General features: G+C 45.7%; 1 protein-coding gene across 2 annotated transcripts; it reads left to right on the plus strand.

Moving 5' to 3' along the window:
* The first annotated feature begins 19,334 nt into the window (after positions 1 to 19,334).
* LOC149393607 (uncharacterized) lies at positions 19,335 to 21,225 on the plus strand. Of its 2 annotated transcripts, none has more exons than XM_089617752.1 (5): positions 19,335 to 19,546; positions 19,622 to 19,696; positions 19,960 to 20,097; positions 20,184 to 20,276; positions 20,804 to 21,225. In XM_089617752.1, coding segments are annotated over exons 1-5 (573 nt in total). In that variant the 5' UTR covers positions 19,335 to 19,545; the 3' UTR covers positions 21,070 to 21,225. The 2 variants fall into 2 exon arrangements, with proteins under 2 accessions (XP_089473878.1, XP_089473879.1); XM_089617753.1 differs by having other exon boundaries at positions 20,184 to 20,302; positions 20,804 to 21,027.
* The last annotated feature ends 9 nt before the right edge of the window (positions 21,226 to 21,234 follow it).

Here is a 21,234-nt window from a genome sequence, read left to right on the forward strand (position 1 = left end):
AACTTGTCACAAAATTAGTAAACTTTCGAAAACGATTTTCAAGCTCATAATTTTAAATACATGTACCTGCTAATCTTTGACCATCGCTCTAATACCAGTTGTTGGAATCGATCTAGGGTTTAAGAAAATAATTAACGCTTCGGTAAGCGGCGGAATTTTGAAAATTTTCTTTTACAAGTAAAACCAGTTTTTACCAACCTAGACAAAGAGCAAGTACACGTAATTAAAAACTATTATGAGCTAAGAAGTTTACTAACCTTTCTTGAAGCTTGATCTTTGAGAAGCTCTTAGAAAGTTGCAACGCTCGTCTCCCCTCGCAGCACGTCTCTCTTTCTTTCCTCGGCACCTCGAGCAACCACGAAAGTTTCTATCACTAAATCACTCGAAATAAAGGAATTAGTGAGTGGGCACTTTTAAACACTACGACTTAAGAACGAGTCTTGAAGTCGCAGAGCTAAACACTAGGTCGAGTGAGGACCTAGGTGCCAAAACAAGAAAAATCGAAAATAAACTAGAGAGAGAGAGAAGAGGGGCGGCAACCACAAGTCCTAGAGAGAGAAGCTCTCAATCTCTAACTTATGTGGAATGAATAGAACAAAAATACCCTTTTGACAATTTTTGTTTTTGTTTTTACTTAGCTTCCAGTTTAACTATTCCTAATCAATGTGATTCGTGACAGTGACCTCATGGACCCGAATGAACAAAGCTTGAGCTAAACACTTGGACTCAAAAGTTCACAAACCTTTTCCAAGTTTAGCTTAATGCCAACTGACTCCACTAAAGAGTTGACACTGAAAATCTCTCGGTTCAAATGAATTTATTTTCTACTCAAGAATTCAACCTAATTATGATGAGCGGATCCACTTAATATTATCTATGTTTACCCGTCATGAATGTCATCAGCTAGTCGGGATTTACTAAATTACCATTTTACCCTTTTAGCTGTTATTTCCGCAACTCCTTTGTCGCTTGTGAATAAGTTAGAAACAATGTATTGACGAGGAGCTAACAAGTCACATTGTTTCATCCAAAAGAGTCAGGACTCAATTTGGACACTGGCCAGTTCATTTATTCACACTTCAAGGAACAAAGCATGAGGTGACATACATTGCATTTCAGCAATCTTGTACATGAATTCCATATCTATGAGAACTTCACAAAGTTACTCATGACATTCTCACAACTTAGTACTTCACCAATAGGCCCTGTTCGGAATCACATAGTGTGTCCGAACTCTGACTTTCTCAAATGAGAATACGTAAGCTGTGAAATGGCATGTCTCATTTCAGAATTAAGGTAAGCATGATGCAATTCATACATAGTGACTTCGAGACATAAGAGGTTAAATGGTTTGTTCTTATCTTGTCTCTAGAAGTGAATGGTCAATTCAGTACATTCGGAAGATACCTAGAAGAACTATAGAGTCTCCAACTCTCAATGCCTCATAACCAGACATCATAGATTCTTCTAACAATCGTACTGAGGTCAATAGTCCTTTGACCCTAAGATTGCGAATATATCGTTTTAAGCAAACTACGAAGAGTTTGTTCATGCAAATCTACATTTGTCTCTTCGTAAGTTGTTAAGTTTGTTTATGGACTAAAAGACTAAGGTTTTATCATAAAGCTTCAAACAAAGAAAGAATGAATGAACGTTTCAACTTTATATTAATGAATAAGCAATTACAAGCAAGAGTCTTCGTAAATAGACACTACTACTCTTCTTGTGGGCACCATTGACAACACGATGGTCAGGCCGGAGGTCCTGAAGAGCGGCGAGCCTTCCGTCACGAGTCGACCGACAAGTCCTCGTGCCAAGCATGCAGCTCCTCAAGTCGAGCCTAGCTCCTCGAGTCGAGTCACTCTCCTCGAATCGATCCTTGCTCCTCGAGTCGAATCATTCTCCTTGAGTCGAGCCTTGTTCCTCGAGTCGAGTCACTCTCCTCGAGTCGAGCCTTGCTCCTCGAGTCGAGCCTTGCTCTTCGAGCCGAGTCACTTTCCTCGAGTCGAGCCCGCTCCTCGAGTCGAGTCATTCTCCTCAAACCGAGTCTTGCTCCTCGCGTCAAGTCATTCTCCTCGAGTCGAGCCTCGCTCCTCGAGTCGAGTCACTCTCCTCGAGTCGAGTCTCGCTCCTCGAGTCGAGACTTTTATGTTTCGTGTGACTTGCACGATATCCGGAGCTCCGAAGGCCCAACGGGCCAAATAAAACGAATGTCACCAAAGGCCAGCCAGGCGCGCGCCGCGCCTGGCATGCGACGCGCTGCGCGGAGACTGCGCGGCGCACCCTTTGCGCCACGTGTTGCGTGCCGCGCGGGGCAGTCTGCGCGCCGCGCGCACGCTGCGCTCCTCCTCTTGGTGGGGCGCGCGCCCCAGTCCCACATGGACAAGAAAGAAGCCTCCTAAGGCCCTCCAACTGCTATAAATACCCCCTATCATTGAGGGGGAAGCGACCTCATTCATTCTCAAGAAACTTGAGACTTCTCTCTGCTTCTCTGGATGCCATCTTTGGCCTGAAGTGGATTCTCCTCGATTTCTCGTTCTCAGAGATTCCGAAGCACTCCCGGGGACTCCCAAGTGCCGCCTCTCTCGATCGAACGACTAATCTCGAGCCCACAAGTGCTCCTACGGATTTCAACTGAAAATCGCCTACGCGTCTAGCACACTAGAGACGTCTACCATTTCTGACAAGAAATTACCTACGCGTCCGGAATCTCCACCACAACAAGGAACTCTTGACTTAGAGTCTCCCGCGTCTCCAAAAGAGAGAAAAAACACACATTCTCTCTCGGGTCACTGGATCCCAGAGTTCTGAGACGTCACCGAGGACCCCTTCGCGCTCCGTCTCCTCTGTCGAGCACACCCTCCAGGCTCCGCGCCTCACACAGCGTTACATACGCCTTGAACTATGTTCTGACCTGATCCCACACACGGGTGTTGTAGGTCGTTTTCGGAAAACCCGCGACGACAAGAAGACATGTCACTCAAAGGGCTGATGGTCAGGCCGGAGGTCCTGAAGATTGGCAAGCTTTCAAGCCCCCGCCCAAACTCTTGACTCCTTGAGTCGAGCCTAGCCCCTCGAGTCGAGACTTGAGTCGGCTCCTCGAGTCGAGCTTCGCCCCTCGAGTCGAGCTTCGCCCCTCGAGTTGAGACTTATTCAGTCTCCCCGAGTCGAGCCTCGCTCCTCGAGTTGAGCCTTGAGTCAGTCTCCTCGAGTCGAGCTTCGCTCCTCGAGTCGAGCCTTGAGTTAGTCTCCTCGAGTCGAGCCTTGAATCTGTCTCCTCGAGTCGAGCCTCGCTCCTCGAGTCGAGCCTCGACTCGGATCCCATCCGTCAAATAGAGACAATTATGTCATAAACCCAAAATGCAAAGCCCACGATAGCTCAACGGGCCCGGAAGGACGACGGTCGCGAAAGACCCACGAAGGCGCTGCCCTACGCGCGCCGCGCCCGCCACACTGCGCGCCACGCCCGGGCAGAGTCGTGCCGCGCGCCGCGGGTCGCGCGCCGCGCGTGGTGCGCCGCTGCCTCTTTTGCGCCTCCACTTGAAGAGATGCGTGCCCTCAGTCCCACATGGGCGACGAAGGACCCCCTTAGGTCCCCAAACACCTATATAAACCCCCTCTCACTGAGGGGGAAGCCATCCCTTCATCTCCTATCGATACGCTCGATTTCTCACTCTCCTCTGCTTCTCTTGATGCCATATTTAGCCTGAAGCATCCTCGCAAGTCTCTCTCATTCTCAGAGGTTCCGAAGCACTCACGGGAACTTCCCGGACGTCGCTCCCTCTGACCGAACGCCCCCCGGTGCTCAAACACGCCCCTAGGGTTCTCGACTAGAGGTCCCCTCACGCGTCTAACACGCTAGACGCATACGCGATCTCCGAAGTTCTCAGACGCCGCCGAGGACTCCACCGCGCCCCGTCTCCTTCGTTGAGCACGTTTCTCCACCAAGGCTCCACGCCTCCTACTGCGTCTTACACGCCTGAACTACGTTCTGACCTGATCCCATGCACGGGTACGTAGGCAGCCGACACCCAAGGCACGGTCACTCTTCCTCCTCACCCCTTTCCTCTCCCGAGAGGCGGGTTGATCAGAAAAAACCTAGCTCGAGGCTTTCAAGTTCACATTCTTGGCCCGGGTGCGATCACTTGGTCCGGCCTTGGATCGAACCGCCCGAGGTTTTCAATAGTTGTTCATTTTCGTGCGACAACATTTTGGCGCTAGAAGGAGGGGACTTCCCGACCTGTTCAGCCCGAAATCCCTTATGTTCATCTTCTTCTTTTCTTCTACGAACTCAATTTTCTCGAACTTGAGAAAAGATGAGTAGTCAACAACCCGTACGTTCTGAGGGCGTTAACAACCCCGATAACGTCACTGGGACCAAAAAGTACTTCTTGCGCTCCCGAGCGCATGGTGACGAAGAGTCACTCCATGAAGAGAGCTCGACCCACTCACCATCTCCATCCCCTGATAGCAGGGACAACCGCATCATGGAATTGGAGGAGAGTATCCGCCGGGTAAAGGCGAGGAACGCAAGGTACCACAGCCGACTGGCTGCGAAGCAACCTGCGCATGACACGGTAATCCCCAACGGGGATCCTGAGAACCTCAACGAGGAAAGCCGCGATCGCGACCCTGATTACGAGGGTACTAGTGATTCGGAGGATATCGAGACTTCTCTCACGAAGGACGGGGGACCCCCCGCCGTGCTTGAAGCTGGTCCATCGAATCCCCTACCCCGGACAGGCGACGCGCCGGCAGCTTCTCAAGAGGGGAATTCCCGACGTTCAGCCCTCGACGGACTAGGTCAAAGGGAGAATGTTACGGAAAGTCAGGGCACACGGAGAGCGCGCCGTCGCAGACGAAGCCTGCGCCTCCGTACGACCAGCCCTGATCTTAGGGACCACCTCACTGCTCAACGCATTGGGCGTGGAAATGATCTGAGAGAGCGACTAAGCTCTAGACCCAACGTCTCGCTGGCAGCCCCAACTAACGGGAACCGCCGCACAGGTCAGGGGTCTAACGAAAGGCGACATGTGACTCCTCCCGAACAGGGGGTTACTCCGACAATCGGTCTCGATGTGGTCACTATGATCCACAATCTTCGGAATGAGGTACGAGATCTCCGAGAATACGGAGTAGGTGGAAGCACCTATGGGGTCGTTGAGGAGAACTCCTCACCTTTCACGGCTCAGATATTGGCTGAGGTTTGTACGGGGAATTTCAAACTCCCAAACCTCACTCCCTATGATTGGAAGGCAGATCCTGCTTACCACATCCAGCACTATGAAACCTGGATGACGATGCAGGTTGTTTCTCCTGGCGCCATGTGCCAAGCTTTTAGTTTGACCCTCGTCGGACCCGGTTTTGAGTGGTTCAAGAACTTAAGGCCAGGAAGAATCCACTCGTTCAAAGACCTGAAGGACATGTTCCAAGCACGATTCGCTACATCTATGGTCCAAAAGAAGACCAAGATGTACCTGTGGTCAATCAGGCAAGAGAGTGGCGAGTCTCTTAGATGATACCTCGCCCGATTCACTGAAGAGTCGAACAAGGTCGACCGCTTTGACGATGGTGACGAGATTGCCGCTATCATAGAAGGCTTGCGCACAAGTGACTTCCTCAAGTCAGTCGTCGGCCGTGTCCCTTCTACCATGGCCGAGTTAATGACTCGGGCTAAGACCTTCATGGGAGTCGAAGATTACCTCGACGGCCGCAAGAGTAACAATCAGAGCTCTCGTCTCGAGAAGAACCTAACCACGAGCAAGGCGAACCTCGTAAAAGACGAAACAAGGGAAATCAGGTTTCTAATAACCAACCCCCTGTACCCCAGAAGCCGCGACTTGCGGAAAACTTCAAAGGGTACTCGTCGTTCACACCGTTGAACACGGCGTCGGAACGGATCCTGGCTCTGGCACGTGACAAGTTCACGCCCCCGGCTCCAATGAAAAAGGATCCCGCAACTCGCGATCGATCTAGATATTGTGAGTTTCATCGAGAATACGGTCATTTGACCTCGGAATGCTACAACCTGAAAAGGCAAATCGAGGCTTTGATCCAACGGGGTGAGCTGAAAGAGTTCGTGTTATGCATGATTAGCGCTGCGGACCCCACCACGAACAGACAACAGTCTGGTCAGGGAGGAGGAACAGCCGCTTCTGCGGACCGAACCGCGGCTGCTGCCAACGCCAATCCACAGCTCCACATGGTAACCACCATATTAGGAGGACCACAAGATGGAGATTCAGCCCGACAACGGAAGAAATTCCTTAGGGCCGTAACTCAGGAAGACGTTGCTACGCATGTCAACTTCATGTATGAAGAACCTCCGTCCGTGCCTCACGAGACGATGTATTTCACCAATGAAGAGGCCAAGCGAGTTGTGCATCCACACAATGACGCAATTGTTCTCAAAGCCCAAGTGGCCAATAACTTGGTGAAAAGGGTTCTCATCGACAATGGCAGCGCTGCCGACATAATTTTCAAGTCCATCCTAGTGCGCATGAAGCTCGGGGGGCTTCGCCCGACTCCGACCCAAACGGCCTTGTTTGGGTTCACTGGGGAAAAGATTATGACCGAGGGCATCATCGACCTGCCGGTCACCTTTGGGACCCTTGTAGGAATTGAGGCCGTTCACACGGTCCCATTCCTAGTGGTCGATCAGGAGTCGCCCTATAACTTAATCATCGGGCGACCCACGCTGAACCGGCTAAGGGCAATCACTTTCACGTACCACCTACTGGTGAAATTCCCCACCGAAGAGGGAATTGGCATTATGGCCGGAGACCAATCCCAAGCCAGAATATGCTACGTGCAAGGAGTTGATGGAAAATCCGTGGGAAAATGGTCAACACAATCTTCCAACTGGAAGACGATTACCCGTGCGACCCAAGGGACGCAAGGAAGTTCGGAGAACTTGACCCCCGGGATGAAGTCTAAAGACTCAAGGTGGAAACCTCGGATGATCTTGTGTCGGTCATCCTGGACGAATCTAAGCCTGATCAGGTTGTAAAGGTCGGCATCCGGCTTCCACCCGCCATCAAAACTCAGCTTACTGCCTTAATCAGGGAGTTCAAGGATGTTTTTGCATGGACTCATACAGACATGCCTGGAATTGATCCCGAAGTAACAGTGCACCGATTGAACGACGACCCAAAGGTCGCCGAAAAGGTACAGGCTAGACGAACGTTCAACCCAGAACGATACCTGGCCATAAATGAAGAGGTCGAGAAACTCCTCGCCGCAAACTTCATCCGAGAGGCTAAGTACCCCAAGTGGGTCGCCAACGTGGTAATGGTGAAAAAGCCTAATGGGAAGTGGCAAATTTGTATAGACTACAAAGATCTTAACAAAGCATGCCCTAAGGATTGCTTTCCACTCCCGCGTATCGAATAACTGGTGGACGCCACGGCTGGCCATGAGCTTCTCAGCTTCATGGACGCCTATTCGATCGGGCTATAACCAGATTCGGATGCATGAGCCCGATCAAATCAAGACAACCTTTGTCACCGATCGAGGTCTCTATTGTTATAAGGCCATGCCTTTCGGCCTTAAGAACGCGGGAGCAACATACCAGCGCTTGGTAAATCGGATCTTCGCCGATCAAATCGGCAAGACAATGGAAGTGTACGTGGACGACATGCTCGTTAAAAGCCTACGGGCAACCAATCACGTACACGACCTAAGGGAGATGTTCATGATCCTCCGCCGATACAAAATGAAACTCAATCCCAACAAATGCGTGTTCGGGGTTGAATCCGGGAAATTCCTCGGATACATCGTCAGCCGACGAGGGATAGAGGCGAATCCCGAGAAAATCAAGGCACTCCTTGAAATGAACTCTCCAAGACGAGTCAAAGAGGTACAAAGCCTGACCGGTCGGATTGCTGCTCTAACACGCATCGTGTCTAAAGCCACCGACAAGTGTCAACCGTTCTTCAAAGCTCTAAAGAAAACGGACGGCTTTGAGTGGACGGACGAATGCGAAAATGCCTTCCAGGAAATGAAGGCCTATTTTGGGTCCCCGCCATTCCTCTCTAAACCAAAAGAGGGTGAGATGCTATACGTATATATCGCCGTCTCCGAAAGAGCTGTAAGTGATGTTCTTGTCCGCGAAGAAGACAAGGTCCAATGGCCGGTCTACTACGTGAGCAAAGCCTTACTTGACGTGGAAACGCGCTACACCGAGATAGAGAAACTTTCTCTGGCCCTCGTAACAGCAGCTAAGAAGCTACGACCGTACTTCCAAGCTCACCCAATCGCGGTGCGAACCGAGCATCCGATCGGTAAAGCTCTTCAAAAGGGAACATCGACTCGCATGGCGATTTGGTCCCAAGAATTGAGCGAGTACGAGATTGAGTCCACCCAAGAACGGCCATAAAGGGGCAGGCCTTAGCCGACTTCGTGGCAGAATTCTCCTATACTCCCGATATGGGAAGAGCAGAAAATGACCTAAGCGAGGATGCGTTAACTCGGAAAAGAAAGGTAGACCCGACGGGTCCCATTTGGGAGTTGTACGTAGACGGAGCATCTAATGCTCGGGGAGCTGGCGCCGGAATAGTCCTGATTAACCCCAACGGGGAAAGGCTGCGATACGCCCTCTATTACGGCTTCCAGGCCTCCAATAATGAAGCCGAATATGAGGCGCTCATTGTGGGGATAGAGCTAGCTCGGAAGCTCGGCTCCTATAACCTGCGAATACACTGCGACTCGCAGCTGATCGTAAACCAGGTAAAAGGAGATTACACCGCCAAAGAACCTAATATGGTTGCATACCTGGCTAAGACAAACTCCAAACTCGATGCCTTCTCTTGGTTCGAGATTCACCAAATTTCGAGAGAACAAAATTCCGAGGATGACGCACATGCTCGCCTTGGATCTGGCATCGACGAAGACGGATTGGGAACCGTACCCATTGAATTTCTCCCACGGCCATCCGTCTCCCGAGATGAAATCGGGACCATAGAGGTGGCATCTCAGCCCACTTGGATGGACCCAATTGTCGAGTTTCTGCGAAGAGGGGAACTCCCCGAAGACCGCAAAGAAGCCGATAAGCTGAGGGCCTTAGCATCCAAATACACGCTCCGAGAAGGTATACTCTATAAGCGCGGTTACTCAACACCGCTGCTTCGATGCCTCAATAGCGTTGAGTCGACCAAGGTCCTCCGCGAAATTCATGAGGGCATCTGTGGGAACCACGCCGCTGGAACTTCCCTCATGCTCAAAGTGCTTAAGCAAGGCTATTTCTGGCCTACCATGAAGCGAGATGCTTGCGAATGGGCAAGGCGTTGCGACAAATGCCAGCGCTTTGCGGTAATTTCCCGACAGACCCCGACCCCATTAAGCAACATCGTTGTCCCACGTCCCTTTGCTAAATGGGGCGTGGACATCATTGGCAAGCTCCCTAGAGCACCAAGGCAATACGAATATGCCATTATCGCCATTGACTACTTCACTAAGTGGGTAGAGGCCGAGCCGCTTGCCAGAATAACTGAAGCAAACACGACAAACTTCATCTGGAAAAGCATCATATGCAGGCACGGTATCCCCGCCTCGATCGTGACCAAAAATGGAGCCCAATTCGACAACGCACGAGTAAGAGTTATCTGCGATCAGCTAAAGATCAGCAAGACCTTCTCCTCGCCGCGTCACCCTCAGCCCAACGGCCAGGTCAAAGCAGTCAACAAGACTATCAAGGGCAATCTTAAAAAGAAGCTCGAAGATAGAAAGGGCGCCTGGGCCGAGGAATTTCCATTCGTCATATGGGCTTACAGGACGACCGCACGAAACGCCATCGGCGAAACGCCATTCTCCCTCGCGTATGGGATCGAGGCTGTGGTTCCAATCGAAACTGAGATACCTATGTTCCGAGTCGATACGTTCGAAGAAGCAAACAACGACGAGGCCATGCGCCTGGAATTGGATCTGATCGACGAAAAGAGATTAGAAGCGTCCAGACGCCTCGCCGCACAGAAGCGCAAGGTCGAAAGATACTACAACTCCAAAATCAAAAGGCGGACCTTTGCCGTCGGAAGCCTTGTACTCAGACGAGTTTTCCAGAATACACAAGTCCAAGGCGCCGGCGTCCTAGGCCCGAACTGGGAAGGTCCCTATAGAGTCCGAAAAGTCATTCACGACGGGACATACTACATCGAGCACACAGACGGAACTCCGATTCGTCACCCGTGGAATGCGGAACACTTGAGGCAGTACTACCAGTAGGTAGCGTTCCCCGCGTTTTTATCGCTTTCATTTCCCATTTTCAAATAAGGCCTACGAGCCAATGTTTTAGGATTTTAAATTTCTCGCATTTTTTTCGCAAACGTAATAAAACTCGGTTATCAAAAATTAAACTAATAACCCAGAAACTTGGGGGGCTAGCAATGGTAAGGAAACCCTCAAAAGAACACGCTCCACCAAAAAATTTATAAGACGCCTAAATAGCGCAACCAAGTCGTCTCTCGAGGCGCATCTAAGACGTCTACGTGGCGCACTTAAGACGCCTACATGGCGCACATAAGACGTCTACATGGCGCAACCAAGTCGTCTCTCGAGACGCATCTAAGACGCCTACATGGCGCACCTAAGACGCCTACATGGCGCACTAAGACGCTTACATGGCACAACCAAGACGCCTACATGGCGCAACTTAATACGCCTACATGGCGCACATAAGACGCCTACATGGCGCAACCAAGTCGTCTCTCGAGACGCATCTAAGACGCCTACATGGCGCACTTAAGATGCCTACATGGCGCACGTAAGATGCCTACATGGCGCAACCAAGTCGTCTCTCGAGAAGCATCTAAGATGCCTACATGGCTCACGTAAGACGCCTACATGGCGCAACCAAGTCGTCTCTCGAGACACACCTAAGACGCCTACATGGCGCAACCTAAGACGCCTACATGGCGCAACCTAAGACGTCTACATGGCGCAATCCGGCGCATATAAGGTGCCTACGCGGCATGGCTAACTCGCAGTCGAAAAACCTACAGAATGCAAACCATCCAAGCAACTGGCGCGCCTGGAAAGGTATCCTGCTGAGGTAAAAGAACTGGAAAGACCATTGACACAAACACTTGCCTGTCTAAACATGCCATAAAAAGTGAATAAGCAAAAACGTTCATAAAAATAAACAATATCTCACAAAAGGAAAGGGCAACTGCCCCAAGAATCCTAGAAAGCAAGCGCTAAAACAAGTGCGCTGAAGGGAAAAATCCTAGTAAGCAAGTGCTAAGACAAGTGCGCTGAATGGAAAAACCTAAAAGAAAGCTTGCGCTAAACACTTGCGTGAGAAAAATAATGAAGAAAATATGTCACTCGGCGGGATCGTCGCCTACAGGATCGGCCCCGTCGAGTGGTGGGAACAACGAGTCGAAGAAGTGGAAGGTGACCCCCCAAGAAACGTTCTCGATAGCGATGGCGTCCCGACACTCCACCGCCGCCGCGTGTCTTGCCTCCTCGACTCCGACGTCGAAGTCGTCTTGAAGGTCGGACGCGAGCTGTTCCGCCGCAGCTTTCTCCGCGGTGACCCGAGCCACCTCCTCCGCCAAGGAGTCATGCTCACGCTCCGCTCGAACATGGGCAGCTTCACTCGATGTAAGTTGGCCCTGAAGAATGCCTATTTCTTCTGTGCGCGATTCCAACTGGCGTCGAAGGTCCCGCACCTCGCTTCGGAAGACCTCCGTCGATCGAGTTGCCACTTCGAGAGCTTGACGTTCCGCCGTTAGCTCCTCAGCCATCTTCGCCACCGCCGACTGAGTACGGTCGCATTTGCCGCGGGTAACTCCCAATTTCACGCGAGCCTCTTGGAGCTACTCGCGGAGACTCGCAAACTCTGCCTTTGAATGAGAACCTCGCTCGACACGGGCCAGCTGAGACTTCGCTTAAGCAAGCTCCTCTTGGGCAAGGCTCATCCGTCTGATGAGGTCGTGAAGGATCTTTTCGCCCCGGGTCGCTCGAGCAAGCACCTGAGAAGGCAAAAAGACAATTCAGTAAAAGACAAAGCCCTAAAACAAACAAGGCATGAGAAACTCACTCTCTGAGCGTCAGAAACGCCGTGACGAAAGAACTCCACGTCGCTGCTAGCCACGTCGCTCTTCCACATATTCATCGAAGATTGAGCGAGACCCAGGGAACATTCCCCCCTAACCTCCGCGGCCTCCACGTTGACCATTGAATTTACGCGCTTCGAGTCTGAAGACATGTCTGGTAGAGCCGAGGAGGAGGGTCGCTTCAAAGAAGCGCGAGGGCCGCTCTCCGTCGGATGACCGGTATCGGGTCTCTCCCGACCATTCCGCACGGTAATTCGAGAACGGACCGCCGCTAACGACTTCGGGTCCCGGGAAGCCTTCGCTAAGCGCGCTCGAGCCCTCGCCCTAGCCGAGGAGGCTACAAAAGCGACAAAGTCAAAACCCTAAACTAAAAGCAAAAAAACAGAAAGAGCGAAAGTCGAAATACCTGGAAGACCGCCGCTCGAGGGAGATGACACGGCGCTGGGAGCACTCTCGGTCCGCTGACTGTCGCCATGGCTAGGAGGAAAAGGCGGGAACCACCCGGTGGCAGCCATTAGCTCAGACGAACGAAATCGTTCGACAGCCTTCCGAGCCTTCGACATTCCCCGGATCTCCTTCACGAAGTCGAGATCGTCGGCCCCTGCGTCAGCAAAAAACTCGGCCAAGGGACCAAACCGAAGCGGCGCGTCACCAAAGGCCTCCGCCGAGACCCACACCCACGATCTTCGATTACACTTCTCCGAGTCCGTGATCAGCTTAGTGTTCCGGCGATCGCGGGCCATGAAGAAACCAGGCTGCCCGGGCGCAGGGAAGACCGCGATGAGATTGCGAAAGTCACTCACGGTCATCACCCGCTCGGTCTGGCAATGCCACTCCATGTGACACATCGCCACGATGCGGTAAAACGCCGGACTCATCTGACAAGCATGCACCCCCAGTCGTGCGAGGAGCTGCTGGACGATGGGTTGGAACGGCAGCTGCAACCCGCAGTTGAGACTCGTGACCGAAACTGCGGCAAATCCACGGCGAGGTCGGAAAGGACGGTCGCCCTGTAAGGGACGGAGGAGTGCCACAGACGATGGAATGGCGAATGCCTCCCTGAGACCGATGAATGTTCGGTAGGTGAGCGAGCTCGAAGCATCGACCCCCGAACAATCGAAGCACTCGGGAGCAGCAAAGCCCTCCTCGGGATACCACTCCGTCCTAGCAAGCGACCTCGCCGACACTATTGCCTCTGCGTCAGGGGTCTCGGGCTGAGAACCCCCTGGCTCCACGGAAGGGCCTCCGCCCTCCGGCACAGCCGCGGTAGCCGCCGACGGCCCTTCGGGATGCTCCGGTGCGAGGCCTTCGGCCTCCGGACATGTCTTTGAATCGCCTTCGGGATCTTCAGACTCGGGACCAAAATCGTCCACGCAGTCAATCTCATCGAGGACCGACTCTAGCGGAGTCGCTTCATCCGCACCTGCAATATCGCCCAGCGTGCCATGGGACCCGAGAGAGAATGTTTGTTTTCTCTCTTTTGGAGACGTAGGAGAATCTCAGTCGAGAGTTCCTGGTCGTGGTGGGCGTGCAGGATGCGCAAGCGATTTTCTTTGGAAAATGGTGGACGCGTTTAGTGTGCTAGACGCGTAGGGAATTTTCAGTGGAAAATCCTTGGAGCACGCTTGGGCTCTAGATTAATCAGAAGAAGCGACACTCGGGAGTTCCCGAGAGCAGCGTTTCAGAATCTCTGAGAACGAGAAATGTTGCAGAAGTTGCTTCAAACCAAAGATGTCATCTAGAGAAACAGAAAGAAGAGTAGTATTTTCAAAGGAATGAATGTGTATGAATACCTGTGGGACTGGAGAGCGTGCTCTCCTCAAAAAGAGGAGCGGTGCCTTGCGCTAATCCGAGGCGCATGCAGGGCGCTCTTCTCGGGTGGCGCACGCGCGCGTGCTTGCTCCAGGGGGTGCGCGGCGCGCAGTTCTCCTGGCGCGGCGTGCGCCTTTCTGGCATGGCGTGTGGTTCGCTCCGCGCGCGTCCTTTTCTGAGGAGCGCGCGCGCGCCTTCCTTGAGGGGCATGCAATCCATCTCGTCGATCGTTTGTGGGCCTTAGAGATCTTTAATGACCCGGCCCGTTGGGCCTTCGGGACTCGAAATTTCATGCAAGTTGCGTGAAATATAAAAGTTTCTACTCAAGGAGTTAAGGTCGACACGAGGACTCGTCAATCGACTCATGGACACATAATTCTACTCGAGAAGTTATCTCGACTCAGGGAGAACGACTCGACTCGAGGAGCAAGGCTCGTCTCGAGGAGTACGACTCGACTCGAGGAGCAAGGCTCGTCTCGAGGAGTACGACTCGACTTGAGGAGCTGAAAGTTCAACACGAGGACTTGTCAGTCGACTCGTGGCGGAAGGCTTGCCGCTCTTTAAGACCTCCGGCCTGACCATCGACAACACGTAACAACATATGTAATTCTCTAGACACTATTCCAGATCTATTGAGTATTAGAGAATTGTGTAGGTTTTGTGATTTGGTGATTGAAGAGTTCACGAGCGTTGACATAGAAGAATACCAAACATTTGTGTTTGAGAGTGAAAGTGACGGGATCTCAGATTCAGGGGAACCTGAGTTGAAATTCACGGGTAGTAATATGAAAAAGCCCTTGAAGCGGGGATCATTCATATAAGTCCATTGTTGTGCTATTGACTACTTTTTATATAGTGAATTTCATTTCCACTGTGCACACTGCCTGCATAGTAGGTGACGTTGCACCGAATTGGGTTACTATTTTTTGTGTCATTTATTTTTACACATTGTCTTTTATTAATCTGTCTATTTCATTAAAACAGACTGTCACATACATTGACTATATATTGTGTGCGATCTTGTCTCTTACTAAATAGAATTTCAGGTGACTTGAATGTTGTGTGTATAGACTGTCAAATTGCGAAACAGACTAAATTTGCTCACAAAACTGTTACTCAAATCAGCACTATTAGATCTCTTGAGCTTCTTCATATAAACTTGATGGGTTCCATGAAAGTGGAGAACATTAGTGGGAAGAAGTATCCTTGTGTGCGTTGAAGATTATTCACGATTCTCTTTGATAAACTTTCTCACAGAAATGTCAGATGCATTTAATTTTAAAGTATTCATCACTTTAAGCGCTCACTATTCGAAGTGATTATTGAAAAGTAAGAGAACAATACTTTTGTTGAATACTGTTACGAGAATGGCATATCTCAAAAAATTTCTTCTTCTATTACTCTTTAACATACAGTTGTAGAGCGCAAGAACATAACCATTCAAAAAATGGCTTGTGTGATGGTCATGAAAAGGACATCCCTTCTAAAGTTCTAGACTTGAGGTCTCCATGTCACTGCATGCTTTTAAATATTGAGTTTGATTTTATGTCTCGATCTTCCTGCCCAATGCTGAGCCACATATATTATGGCCGCATCTTCTCAATTTTATGGCTTAACAATTTTAGGGATTTGTTAGTAAATATTAAAAGTGTTTAATTAGTTGTTTAACCATTATTTTATATATTGGTTATTGATTTAGCGAAGCAAATTAGCTCTATAGAGCTAGTTGCTTAACTATTTAGCTCTAAAAAAATCTATGCGGTAAATGGAGCTAATACATTTAGCTAAACCATTAAAGATGCTCTATAGATATACCAGATCCGGCTCGGTATGTGGTGTATGAATTAAATATGTTGTCTTTTAATAAAATCTACTCAAATTATTTTTAAAATAGATGAAAACGTTCAACTTAGTATAGTATCAGTTGCAGATCTCAAATGTGATGTAGGTTAACCGGTATGGAAGGCTATATAATGCAATCGGGAAACCAGCTATGTTATTTTTAGGGCACCATCGCTATTTAGTTAATTTCAAACTTGATTTTAAAGAATTAGCCAACGTTTTGTTTCGTTTATTTTGGTAAACTAGTCATTTATCAAAATTAACGTATAAAAATGGCATGGACAATCATATAAAATGTTATCTGATTAATAAGATCAATCACAATACATGACTGGATTTTAAACATGCTTAATACATTGGTTAGATTACAAATCCAATGTTTCAAATGGACTACTAAGTGAGATTTTTCTTATTTCTATTTGTGAAATTTGTTGTAACTAGCCAAGTTTGCCATTCTTATTGGAGGAATAGCTCAAGTTTCATTTTATTAAGCAAATAGCACATATTTTCGGCTCAGACCATGGTAAATTCGTGAATAGGTTAATTTAATTAACCTACTGGAGTGAGTTAGGTTAATTAATTAACTGATTCATGAACGATTTGAAATTCACAAAAAATTTACAGAAATCATAACTTAAGTCAAGTTTGTCATTCAAAGCATTCAATTAATTAACTTAATTCATAATTCAATCATTTAGTAAATTAAATTTAATCACAAAAAAAAATCAGAAACTAATATAATTTTCTCAACCAATAAGTTAATTTAATTAACTTAACTCAATTCCGCGAGTTAATTCAATTAACTTATCGCGAAACTGTTTCTTCTTCTTCTCCACCTCCGATCTCTCACCACTCTCTCTCCTCACCAGTCCGGCCGATCCTCGCCATACCTTCCCTGCGCAACTAAGCAGCAGATCGCCTTCCCTTCTTCGTCTTGTTCCTCGGCGCCGTGGTCGAGCTGGTTCATTCCGGTGAGGTCGAGCATCGCCGCCGCCAGTGAGGTCGAGCATCGCCGCCGCGGAGCTCGACGGAATCGACGGCGTCTATGGCGGATCTCGCCGGCGACGTTAGGGATCAGCAACGAGGATGGACGACGATCGGCGACGATGCGCGGCATGAAATGGATCGGCGGCGTGAAGTGGATCGGTGGCGTGAGATGGACGAGGACGAGTTTAGGTTTAGGTTTGGGAAAATTGAGTTTTGCTCTTATACACAAGGGTAATTTATGTAGTGAAATATTAATTGAGTTATTCACTTAATTTATTCAAACTTGAGCTATTCTCCTAATATTCGTGGGCTGATTGGGCTAATATGCTCACTTTCCCTTTTTATTTCTTCAAAAATTAGATGAAAAATAAAAGATACAAGGTATTTATACCAGATTTATATTCTAAATTATTACCCGAAACTACAACCTAAAAGCGGAAACCGATAAATTAAAGTAAATAAATAGACAAAATATCGAGAAAAAATATAAAAAAGTTTCGCTTGTAGATGGCCATAATTGCCTAAGCTCCCGCTACTGACATCATATGCCTCCATCAATTTTAGACATTTTGTGCATTCAATCAAAATGTTTGAACATCTCACACGAGTGTACAATATGATACAATAAGCAGGGGCGAACATATGTGATGCACGGGAGTGGCCAATTAGCAATATTACAAAATTTGATGATTTTTCAGCGTCAAAATGCCCTGCAAAAGTCGCTGGAGATGATGTTGAAAAGTCTGAACTTTGAGCCAAGAGAAAGGAGAAGAGAGATGAGAGAGTAGAGATGAGAGATAAAAAAAAAAAATTGAGTAATAAAAGAGAAAATCAAATGACACATTTATATTATTTTATTTTTTCAATTTCTTTTTAAATCTTCTTTATATATATTTATGAGTATGTATAATGTAATTATGTATTGGCATATTTTCAAATGACACAATTACATTATTTTATTCTTTTTCAATTTCTTTTTAAATATTCTTTAGATATATTAATGCTATATATATATATATATATATATATATATATATATATATATGTATAATGTATATACATGTATAATCTAATTATGTATCTGGTATATTTTCAAATGCTTCATAGTCGTAATCTGAGAGCCCAAAAATAAAAGTGTTTCTAATATTATTTTTCTTTATTAAAAAAAATATATTATTTTTCTAAACCTCTTTTTAATATATATATATATATATATATATATATATGTCTAAAAGAAAAATAAAATCTTAATTTATATTTTTGACATATTAGTTGCGTTTGTTTAATTATTTTATTTTGAATTTAGTTTAGAGTTTAGACTATATATGAGAAATATATTTATATGAAATAAAGGAACCAATGACCTCTTTTTTGTAGTCATTGGATTCATTTGAAGGATAATTTTGATTTTTTTACATGTGAATTTTTTTTTTTTTTATACAAAATCAAGTCATTTTTATTTTGATTTAAACCGAGAAATACATTTTGAAACGATTTTATTAAGATATTTTATATAACTTTTTATCTGTTATCATGCAAAATAATAAAAAAAATGCCTCGGTCACTTACAACTCTAATTCTTGGTTTCGCCCCTAGCAATAAGCACCACATTATATATTCTATTTATCTCAAACAGCTCATTTAAATTAGACTGCCAAATTGAATAATAAAGCCATCTAAAATCTTGCAATATATATATATATATATATATATATATATATATATATATATATGTATATAATAATCCACAATGCAAAATTATTATTCATATACTATTCATCTTATTTTTAGCCAATAATATCATATGACCTCACCTCTCTCTCTCTCTCTCTCTCTCTCTCTCTGTGTTCATTACAACGCACGGACTGTAAATGCAATCAAGAGACAATGGATAACACGTGTCCATTATTAATTGTCTCAACGTCATGTTCAAACAAATATGTGTGATTGTCTCTATTCCAATTAAACAACAAATATATTGGATACATTGAATGGAATATTTGACCTAAAATTAAAGTTTTCCTTATGAATCTCATTTGTAAATTTATTCAATCAAATATTTACAATTTTGTAGCTCTTATCAAGAAAGAGGCACATAATAGAGTGGTAAAAAAAATATATGTATTTTTGAGTTAGTTTATTGCCTTTTTTTTAAACTGCTCTTAGAAATAATCATGGTCAAAAGATCAGGGAAATGTTGGACATTGGTAAGAAGTTAAAAAATTCACTTGACCTTCTCTTTTCATGAGCATATTTTAATTATTTACTGATTATAATTACAAACACCACGACGTGCGAAGTACGTGTTTCAAACTAGTGTGTGTATGTATATATATATGTATATATATATATATATATATATATATATATATATATTTTGTTAAACAGGTTCTAGTGGAATATAGACAATTTGATCTTAATAAATAAAAAAATCAAAATAAAACTAAAAAAAGTGGGGATATTGATGCCTTCTACTACAAAGAATCCTCCAGCTGAGATCACGTGTCAAAAAAAAAAAGGGGGGGGCAATTAGTTGGTCCCACAAAGCCGCCAAAATCAGGGTATTGAGTCAACGGCCTTGTCAATTTACAAAGTTTGACCCTCTCTCAAACACACGCATACACGTTGGGGTTTTTTTATTGGGACACGTTGTTTTCATCATAGAGGTTCATCCCAAACCAGCAACAGAGAAACATCATCTTTGGTTTCAAATCTTGTTATACCCAGTATTGCATATATTTCCCTTTTAAATAGTTGTCATCAAAGAGTTATTCAATCTCTTGGTGTGGAAATTGCAAGGACTTCATAGTTTTTTTTTCTGGAGAAGTTTGATTGTCTAATAATTAAAAAAAGTGAGTTCCATTTTTTCAGTGATTAGTTCTTCTACAAAGCAAATTTTCTGATTTATATTCTTTTAAATCCCCTAGTGTACCCAAAGGTTAAAGTGAGAGAGCAACAAGACCAAGGTGATCAACATGTCTTCCCTGACTATTTGTCTCCAGGTTATACCTTGATCCTTATATCAATCTTTTCAATATGTAAACGTTTTTTTTTTACCTATATGAAAATTCTTGGCTTTTTTTTGTTAATGGAGATCATCGTGGTGTATTTTAAAATCTATGATTTGGTCATATTTTCTTGTGTTTTTTAATTATGAAGTTTTCACCTTTATTTGCTTGGTTGACTTTTTGGTATTGAACATAGAGAGATCTATGGTCTACTTAAATTTCATAGACTGATACAAGTTGTATTTTATGATTTACAGAGAAAGAAGATGAAGATAGATTGGCATGTTCAAGTGCGAAAATTCCTAAGTCTTACAGACCCAATAGAACAACTTTTTTCTTCACAAAGGAAATTTCCAACATTTTTATGCCAAAAATATCAGCTATTCAAGGCTTAGGTACTTCTTCTCAACCTTGTATGATTCAATTACCCGATTTTATTTCAGTTCTAAACATGAAACCGTTCTTGATTCAATTGGTGCAGAGAAGGAGAGTGAAAAAATGAATGGTGAAGAAAGCAGACAAAAGCTCAGAGCCAGTTCTGTTCCACCACCACGGGCTGTATTATCTAGTCCTGGTAACCATGGTTTTGCTGAAATCTTGGTGATGGTTTTGAACCTTGATTTTGTTTTCCTTTAGTTTATTTGCAATCCTTGTGATGAAGATTGATCCATATTCTTTCTTCTTTTCACCAACAACTTTTTTTAACGAAATCAATTTTGGACGAAACGAAAGCCCAAGTTTTATCCATGAATTTTGTAGTTGAAACATGAGCATAGTTGACTTGGAGATAACTTTTTTTAGTTCAGCTTGCAATTTTACCCTAATGAATAAGGGAATAGGCCGCACACTTGAGATTCTGTTATATGCTAAAACAGTGACGGAAGTTATGCAAAAACAATTGGGGTCAATCAATGACAACCTGTGAAGTTCAAGATCTGCGGTGCAAATAAGCATTTTTCATATGTCCGACGATGTCGATTTGATATCATTAATACCTTGATGCCTTACCATACATAAACCTTTTAGCTTTGATTGGATATTTTTCTAGCAAAATCTCTTTTATTAACTACAGTGCTTTTTATGTTGCTGAATTGATTTCAGACAATGACCAGATGATAAGAAACAGATCTCGAACAACATCCGAAAATCGAAGAGTCATTCAGAACAGACATAGGGAATCAAGGTGTAAACATGCTCCCAAATCCCCGGATAAAAATTTTGCAAACTCGCAGGAACCAGAAGAGGCTACAAATGACAAAAAACTCAAGGGACGAGTCAGAGCAGTCCCTGGTTCTAGTCAGAGACGACAAGTCAGAACTCCAAAACCCGGCTCTACCGAGAAACATGAATGTTCTGTTTCTGAGTGAGTGCAATGCAATAGAAAAGACATAACGAGAATGTTTTTTAAACACGACATATTATTGTCATTCAACTCTGTTTATTTCTTGGACATTCTTTTTTGTACAGGTAAAATTACAAACATATCTCCTTTGTTTGAACAAAATTTATTTTTTGTGCCTCGATATACCAGT

The sequence above is a fragment of the Urtica dioica genome, chromosome 6 (genome assembly GCF_054948205.1).
Source record: "Urtica dioica subsp. dioica isolate 48M chromosome 6, U.dioica_male_clone48M_v1_H2, whole genome shotgun sequence".
Lineage (NCBI taxonomy): Eukaryota > Viridiplantae > Streptophyta > Magnoliopsida > Rosales > Urticaceae > Urtica > Urtica dioica.